The sequence below is a fragment of the Tenrec ecaudatus genome, chromosome 4, assembly GCF_050624435.1.
Source record: "Tenrec ecaudatus isolate mTenEca1 chromosome 4, mTenEca1.hap1, whole genome shotgun sequence".
NCBI lineage: Eukaryota > Metazoa > Chordata > Mammalia > Afrosoricida > Tenrecidae > Tenrec > Tenrec ecaudatus.
The window spans coordinates 14507189-14516699 of NC_134533.1; the positions used below are offsets into that span (position 1 = coordinate 14507189).

The following is a 9511-nucleotide window of genomic DNA, read 5'->3' on the forward strand; positions in this document are numbered from 1 at the left end:
ATGCTCTGAACATGAGAGAAGAGGGACACTTTCTCTCTCTCTCAACCAGACTGCTTTCTGACACCCTCCCTTGTAAGAAGAGTGCATGGCACCTATACGCTATGGTGCATTCTGCTTACATTCTGGATTACATGCTCTGTGATGGGTAGATAGTAGCTGTTCAGTCAATAACTGATAGTGGATGTAGGTATGAAGGGGCCTATTAAGTGTCCCTGAGGAAGGTGGATGGCAAAAGAGTATGTAAAGAGTATGTAAAACCTTTTGCAGAAAAGGACAGACTTTCACTGTGGCTGGGATCAAGCAGAAAGTCCTGGTGCCATGAAAGTGACCCACCAAAGAGGACACAGTATTGCATATGTTTTGGACCTCAATTTCCTGATTAAGAAGAAACTCAGAGGGTGAAGGGAGCCATGGGATGGTGTAAGATATGACAAAATAATAATAATTTATAAATTATCAAGGGTTCACAGGTGAGGGGGAAAAAGGGGGCTCAAGTAGAAAGATGTTTTGAGCATGATGAGGGAAACAAATGTACAAAAGTGCTTGACACAATGGATGTATGTGTGGGTTGTGATAAGAGTTGTACAAGCCCCCAGTAAAATGATTTAATAATAAAAAAAGAAGAAACTCAGAGGTTACCAACCTTATCATTATTTAGTAAGGAATTGGGCAGCAGCAAACTGATACAAAAGACTGAAAGGAAAAGAACACGCGACAAAGATCCCAGAGTCGCCCCCTTTTGTCTCCTGAGGAGAAGCAAACTTAGACCTGGAAAGTGAATGTAGGTCTCATATACTCTTCATTGCCTTTGGCGAAGACAGAAGGCAAAATAGATTTCCATTTGTCTAATAAATTTATTATGTTTTAAAGGCTCTGAATAGGCAGAGAAGGTTACAGGGGAAGAGCTCATGAGAAGTGAGGAGTGATGAAGGCTTTTGATATTTATTTTCTGGAGAATGGAGGTGGCTCATCAACTAGGAGTGATGGAGGAAGTAGCACAAGGGCGACTTGAGAAGAACAGGGACATTTGAAATAATCTTATTTCTTTTCACATTTTATTATGGTTTGAATGTTACAGTTTACAGAAAAATTACTTTCCCATTTAATAATTTATGCACATTTCTTTGAATGATTTTAACACTCTTTCCACCTTTTTCTTGGTCTCCTTGCTTCAATTTGCCCATCTTTCCTGTCCCTTCCAATCTTTTGAATTTTGCTTTTGGTCAAAGGTTGCCCCTTTGGCCTTGTCTGGTGGAACATTCTGAGGAGCACATCCCTAATGGTTGTTATAATTTACTTTACTGGTGCATTTTTTTACCCTGAAAGGTGATCTTTGTGAGAGGCTTCAGTTCTAGATTTGATGGGTGTCTAAAGTCCATAGTTTTGGGGATTCCACCAGTTACTACCAGATCAGTATATCTGTTTTATCTTTCTTTCTGATATAGATTTTTCCCATACACTTTTGCCTTCCTCTCTGTCCAGGTTTTTCTACTGTGATCCACAACCCAGAGGTTGGTAGTGGAAGCCAGGCTTCATCTGGTATTTCTGGCCCTCAGGTGTGTGGTTTGTGTGGTCCCATTGTCTTTTGGATGAATTGTTCATTGCGTCTTTGACTTTCTTCATAAAGAAGCTTGCCCCAGAGAGGGAGAGGCCAAGAATTCTATTTTTGATGGCCACTCACAAGCTTTTAGTGTCTCAGCTGCGACTCAGTAAACGGCACCTTGTCTTTATGAACTATGTTGCATCATTTGACTTAGTTTTCAGAGTCTAGAGTTCAAAACCCTCAAGTCCCAGGACTCATTCCCTCCAGGTATTTGTATAACTCCCAACCTGCCACTGTAAGCTGTCTTGTATACTTTTATGTATATCTGTTGCATACACAAATGCATATTATAAAGTAAAATTCCTTGGTATGGCTCTTCTATTCACTGCTTTGTTACTGCCATCAAATGACTTTGTGTGTGCATGCACATAGAGGTTAGAGGACTCAGGAGGAGATTGGGAGCCCTGGTGGTGCAGTGGTTAAGACTTGGGCTGCCAATCACATAGTCAGCAGTTGAAAACCACCAGCCATGCTATGGGAGAAAGATGGGGCTTTTCCTCCAGTAAAGAGTTACAGTCTCAGAAACTCACAGCCTACGCTGTGCTGTAGGCTTGCCATGAGCCCATGTCAATGAGGGCAGTGAGTTTGAGTATTTTTTTCAAATAAGGGGATTGGTCAGTTACACATTTCCCTGGGTATAAAGTGAACCACGTCAGAAGCAAGAACAGAGCATGCCATGATCACCAAAAAGGAAGAGCCAGAGGGAAGTGAGTCTGAGGTTTTTGCCAGGAAAATGGGTGGTGGCAAGTAGCAGAGGTACCAGAGCAGCAGCAGAGACCAGGAGGCAGTGTGATGGGCTACTGGGCTTAGGGAATGAGTAAGCGGAGTGTCTTATGACATCAGCATCTTGAAAGGAGCTTTGTAACCCTCATGCAAACAGAGCAAAGGCCCTAGGGCCACAAAGCTGAGAGAAAGAGAGAGAGAGAGAGAGAGAGAGAGAGAGAGAGAGAGAGAGAGAGAGAGAGAAAGAGAGAAAGAGAGAGAGAGAGAGAGAGTCTGCTGACATGACTGAGAAGAGGTACCGTGGACAATACTTTGGTATCCTCAGTGTTTTCTGATCTTGACTTGTAAACTGTTAACTTCCTCAAAATGGACCACATCATGAGCATTGCTGTGAGTTCTGTTGGCCATTGCACTTGATTATTAAACTTAGCAGAAGGATAGAGTGCAGTGGAAGGGATGGCTGGCATTAGAATAAGGTAAAGGGAGTTGGAGGGCAGAGGAATGTCTGGCTTCTGCTCTGTAGGAATTGGTCTTGGGCTGGCGTGGAACTGGACTATCTCTCACCCTTGTGAAGTCAAAGTTAGTCAGTTGTGGCCTCCATTCTGTTCTTCAGAGTTGTAAAAATATCTTCTGCCAAACATCCATACACCATTCCACACAAGCGCAGCTTACATGTCTGCCTAGGTAGCCACTGATGGTTTATTACTGCAATTGCAGGAGTGTGTACATACCACTATTTGTTGTGGTTGCTTTTTTACTTTTGCACACCTCCCATTGTCTTCTGATGCCTTGTTTATGTTGTGCTGACCTCCCTGTCATTGTTGTACAACCCGTCACTTTATAGCCGAGTTAATGCATATTTTCTATCTGTTGTTAGATGTTGTCTAGTTGATTGGGACTTGAATACATCCATATAAACAATAGAATGAAATATTGCCCGATCCTGCACCGTCCTCACAATTATTGCCATGTTCAAACCTATTGTTCTAGCCACTTCGTCAGTCCATTCCATTGAGGAGCTTCCCATTTTTCACCGACTCTCTACTTGACCAAGCATGATGTCCTTCTGCTCCAGGGACTGATTCCTTCTGATGACATGTACAAAGAATGTGCGACAAGGTCTTGCCTTTCTTGCTTTTCAGGAACATTCCAGCTGAACTTCTTCAAGACCATTTGTTCTGACAGTCCATGGTGCATGTAATATTCTCCACCAACTTCGTAACTTAAAGGTATCCATTCTTTTTTCTTCATTATCCATCGTCCAGTTTTTGCAAGCACACGAGGCCATTGAAAATACCACGGCCTGCGTCAGGTACACGCTAGCCTTGAAAGTTGCCTCGTTGTTTTATAATACTTTAGAGAGGTCTTTTATAGCATTTCACCTCAGCACTTTATGCTGTTTGATTTCGTGACTGCTGCTTCTATGAGGTTTGATTGTGGATTCAAATAAAAAGAAATCTTTGATAACTCCAGTCTTTTCTCTGTTTAACATGATGTCCAGCTACGAAGACTTTTGTTTTCTTTATGCTGAGAGGCAACACACACTGAAGATGGTAGTCCGTGATCTTCATCACCAAGTGATTTCAATCCTCGTCACTTTTAGCAAGATGGGTTGAGTCATCTGTACATTACAGGTTATTAATGAGTTTTCCTGTAATCTTGATGCCTTGCTTTTTTCCCCTGTTGCAGTCTTTCAGATTATTTGTCAATATATAAATAGAAAAAGCATGGGAACTGGATTCAACCCTCATGCACAATTTCCTGATTTTAAAGCACATACCATCTCTGTTTTGGTTGTCTCTTGGTTCAGGTTCCAGATGAGTAGTACAATGAAGTGTCTTGGGATTCCTATTCTTCTTAGTATTATCCACAGTTTATCATTATCCACACAATTGAATGATATCTTTGCATACTTAATAAGACATGTAACCATCTTTATGGCATTGTCTGCTTTCAGCCAAGATTTATCTGATGTCACATTAATATCTCTCCTTTCACATCTTCTTCTGAATTTGACTTCAATTTCTGGGAATCCCTGTTGCTGTACCAAATTTTACTTGAATGTGACACTAACAATAAGGTCTGATAATTTACATATTCCATTGAATCATCTTTCTTGGAATTGACATCTTTGCCTTGGATTTAACAGGCCAATAAAATTTCTTTGAAGCCTTTGTTTTGATGGACACTTGTTCTCTGGCTTATCTGGGTAATCTAAGACTCATCCCTGCTAACAATTCAGTCTATAAAGTCACCAACAATAGTTTCAATCTTGCCTAAAATATTGATGAAAGATCAGCTCTTTGGGTTGGTTGATCTTTGAGCAATGCTTTTTCACACCCATCCAGCCCAAAGTTTACTGAGGTTAAGGTGTGATTTCTTTAAATTGAAAACATGAAATCATCTGAGAGCCCAGATCCCATAGTTATTGCATCAGGGGGAATTCTGTGGTTTATTCCAACAGTGTCTGGACGTCAGTGACAGTTTCTCCATTTGTCTAGGCTGACAGGTCATTCCTCTTCTGGTGTCTCTTTGCAGTTTTCCCAAACTTCTTTAAAATATTCGATCGATCTAAAACCTTTTTTTAAAAAAAATACAGGGCAGTATTACTGCAAACATGATGCAAAACTTCAGTGATTTGGGAAGATGTTCACTTGAGTACCATTAATAAACTTGAAATTCTCTCTGACCTCAAAGGGGCATTTTTCCGTGGCACAAAAAATAAATCTATTTTGAAGGCACCCCAGAGAAAAAATTTCTGACCGAGATAACTTCTTTGCATGCAGGCTGTTTGGCTGTTGGCTTCGAATAGCTGGATGTGTGGATAGCACCCCAACGCATTATCACTAGCAGAGACTAATCCCTGGAGAAGGACAACGTGCTTTGTAAAGTGGAGGGGCAACAAAAGAGAGGAAGACCTTCAACCAGATGGACTGACCCAGTGGCTGCAGCGATGGACTCAGACAGAACCATCGTGAGGATGGTGCTGGACCTGGCATTGTTCCATTCTGCTGTGAGTTGGGATGGACTTGACAGCACCCCACAAGAACGACAAATGGCTGATACTGAGCACCATCGATGACTTTTGGGATCTCCTTTTGCCAAACTCATCCTGGAGTAGAGATGGTGGTTATTTTATGACATATGGCATTTTTGCTTTCCTTGGGGGAGGCCTTAGTTCATTTATGGCCAGAGGATCTCATGGATGCTTGCACCGTATGATGCTGAGAAAGTTTTAGTTGTGCTTCTAGATTAAGAAGAACTAAGAAGCAAAGCCCAGAGAGCTACTTCCCCAAATCAGCCAGTGTAAATCCTTGGATCACAGGAATCCAATCCATAAGTAATCATGGGGATGGCACTGGAGGGGCAGTCGTGTGTTTGTTTGTGTGTGTGTGTGTTGCTTTAGTCAGGACTCAGTTTGATGGCAGCCTACAACGCCAACAACACCAACACCAACATCAGGATTGGAAGTAGATCAGGCCATCAAGAAGAGTGACAGTAATGTGGAACACAAATAGAAAAGATGGACCATAGGACTATAGTGGCTGACATGTGGGATAAAGCCTAATTGGAGATATCCAAAGGAGCCTTGGTGGTACAGTATTTAAGCCCGCAGCTGCTAATCAAAAGGTTGGTGGTGATTCAAAGTAAACGGTGGTAGTCTACTTCCATCAAGATTCCAGTCTAGAAATCATACCGAGTGGTACCACCTTGCAGGATTTACAGGATTGCTGTGAGTTAGAATCAACTTGATAGAAACCGATGTTTTTAGGCAACAAGGGTGAAGAACTTAGTATTAATAATTATTGCTAACATTTATGGAGCGTTTACAAAGAGGGATCAGACACTTCTACTTCTCACACCAACCCTAAGAGTTTGTGCCTTGTCACCGCTGTTTTAAAGATGATTAGGTCAACACAGGAAGTTTTAGCAGAATTTCCAAGATCATACAGTTGTTAACTGGCAGTTTGGGTATTGGAAACTAGATGGTCCAACTCATAGGCTCTACCCCTTATACATACCCAAGAATTCAAGGAATGAAAGTACTGAGCAAGAAGAGGGGTTTGTGGTCTGGGGATAAAATATAATGACTTAAGATTTTGGTGTTAAACTATTTCTAATGGTTACAGCAAAACAAGAGCAAAACAAAACTCTCGAAGAAAACGTGTAGCTGAGTTCAGCTGAGAGACGATGATGGTTGGAGTTGAGGAGTCTCAAAGTGTGAGGCAAAGCATTGCATGGTTCAGCCATCATTGACTTCCATGTCCCAACTTTGATCTGTTCCTAGGGGCCGTGCCTGTGTTATTAGCAGGCCCAGTTCTTTGAGCATATGGAGGATGCCAACCAAACAGGGATGATTCACTTCCACTTCCGCCCCTTTTCCAAGCTCCCGGAGGTACAGATGCTGATTTTTGTGGCTTTCTTGATTATGTACCTGGTCAGCATCAGTGGCAACATCTCCATTTTCTTGATCATTTGGATCAATCATTCTCTCCACACCCCCATGTACTTCTTCCTGGCCAACTTGGCAGCCTTGGAGATGTTCTATTCCTCCACCATTGCTCCTCTGACTCTGGCCAGTGTCCTGTTCCCTGAGAGAACCATAATCTCCCTTCCGGGGTGTGGTACCCAGATGTTCTTCTTCATCTTCCTGGGCAGCACTGATTGCATTCTGCTGGCCATCATGGCGTATGACCGGTTTGTAGCCATTTGTCACCCTCTACGTTACACGCTCATCATGAGCTGGCGGTTGTGTGTCCAACTGGCTGTTGGGGCTCTGGTGCTGGGATTCATTTTGGCCATGCAATTGACCGTGCTCATCTTCCAACTCCCCTTTTGCAGCAGTAAAGAAATCAGCCTCTTCTACTGTGATGTTCTCCCTGTCATGAGACTAGCCTGTGCAGATACTCGGGTTCATGAGGCTACTCTGTTTGTGGTCAGCATCACGGTCCTCACCATCCCATTCCTGCTCATCTCTCTCTCCTATGTTTTCATTGTGGCTGCCATCTTGAAGATCAGCTCTTCAGAAGGGAGGCACAAGGCCTTCTCCACCTGCTCCTCCCACCTCACTGTGGTCCTCCTCCAGTACGGATGTGGAAGTCTCATTTACTTGTGCCCCAGTTCCAGCTACTCTCCCGAGAGAGGCCAAGTAGTGTCTGTGGTTTACACATTCGTCACTCCTGTGTTGAATCCCTTAATCTACAGCATGAGGAACAGAGAGCTTAAGGATGCTCTGAAGAAAGCATTGATGAGGCTCTTGCTGCCCCAAACACCATGAGTGCCCTGAATGCTTACCTGGTATGCTGTTGGGGAAGACCAATGAGTATATGATCTGAAAGATACGGAGAAGAGGCAACCAAGAAGTCATTGGTTTTATACTTTTACTTCTTCCTGATTATACTATATTAAAAGGTCTTTTCTTATTATTCCATCTCAGGGTTTCTTCTGTAGAATGGGAATTAAAACACATGCAATATCTAAATTTTATTGTTGTTTTTTGTTGCCAGCAAGTGGGTGCTGACTCATGACAACTCCATGTGTAATTGAGTAAAATGTTGTCGGGTTCTTCATTATTGCTGGTTTGAATCTATTTGTGCGTTTGCGGTGTTATGTCCTCCAAGCTGGTAGTAGTTCTAGTATAGCTACGGACATTAAACAAGATAGTCAGACACAGTGTTTAGGACTTCTAATGTGAGATATAGTGGTGAATGCCCTGGCTGGGTCGCAATCCACATGGTCAGCAGTTCGAAACCACCAGCAGCTCCCTGGGAGAAAGACTGGCCTTTCTAGTTCCTTAAACAGTTACAGTCTTAGAAACCCACAGGGGGTCCCTATGAGTCCGCATTGGTGCAATGGCAGTGGGAGTTTCACCACTACATGCAAATTTTGCCGCCTACCTTGTAGCAGTCACCAGAGATACTTGATAGGTGCTTAGACAGTCCTAATGGTACATCTTGGTGATAGTGATGTTAGGGTTAAGATGCAAATCCAACTGGACAATCTCAACTGCTCTTTAATGAATCCAGTGGTCTAAATGCTAAGCATGTGTCCTTTTGCATAATTTATCTTTTATTCTAAAATATCATCTATGGAAAGAGAGTGGAGATATCACTGGGGTTTAAAGGTTTGATATTTTCTCTTTTCTTACCTTTAATAGCTGGAGCAACAATCTGAAGGAGAAAACAACGAGGCCAATGGTTTCAGGGGGACATGGGTAAGGGAGAGGCTGGGGGGAGGGGGGAAGGGAAGGAAGTGGATGTTAACAAACCCAGGGACAAGAAAACAACAACTAATCCAAAATCGATGGTGAAGAGGGTGTAAGAGGCCTGGTAGGGATGGATCAAGGACAATGTAACCAAGAGGAATTACTGAAACCCAAATGAAGGCTGAGAATGATAGTGGGACAAGAGGAAAGTAAAAGGAATTAGAGGAAGGAACTAGGAGGCAAAGGGCATTTATAGAGGTCCAAATGCAGGCATGTACATGCAAATAGATTTATATATGCCTCCATATTCATCTATTGCTCTGTGATAGTTTGCCTTCTAGTTGCTTTACCCATCTGTGTTAGTCGGGGTACTTTAGAGATACAAATCCACAGAAGCTAATGTATAAGAGAGTTTTATATAAAGGGTAAATGCATATCAAGAAAACATCCCAACCCAATGCTGCCAAGCCCACATGTCCAACATTAACCCATATGTCCTACAACAATACACAAAGTCTTCCTCCATCTCACAAAACACACACAATGATGCCAACTGCAGGAGGAAAGCTAAATCAATGAGCGTGTAAGCATCGCAGTGCTGGCAGTGGTCTCCACACGGCTGCTCCAGCACCCAGGGCTGCATTAGGGTAGGTCCACGTGGCTTCTCCTCGGGGATGCTTTGCAGGAAGTGAGCCTTGCCAGCTGAAGCAGGGAACTGACTAAGGCAGCTGCACCCTCGTCCAACCATCAGAAAGCAAGAAACCTGAGAACTAGAAAGGCGAGCTTCACAGAGCCATTTATCCCTCTGCCTTTCAATTAACCCCACATGTGTTTATCGGCCAGTTTGGCACAATAAACTAACTACCTCTCCATTCTATTTTTCCATATTCTTTCCCCCAGCCCATCCTCCTCATATTTCCCTGTCTTTCTAGTTATTCCTACCTATGTATGCGTCACTTAGAAACATTGTTTTACTAATT

The 9511-nt window shown here is 42.8% G+C and overlaps 1 protein-coding gene across 1 annotated transcript; it reads left to right on the plus strand.

The window, feature by feature from the left end:
* Nucleotides 1-6656: 6656 nt before the first annotated feature.
* Nucleotides 6657-7604, plus strand: LOC142445626 (olfactory receptor 10V1-like). Its single transcript, XM_075547578.1, has one exon. The coding sequence runs from the start codon at nucleotides 6657-6659 to the stop codon at nucleotides 7602-7604; it is 948 nt and encodes a 315-aa protein (XP_075403693.1).
* Nucleotides 7605-9511: the final 1907 nt, after the last annotated feature.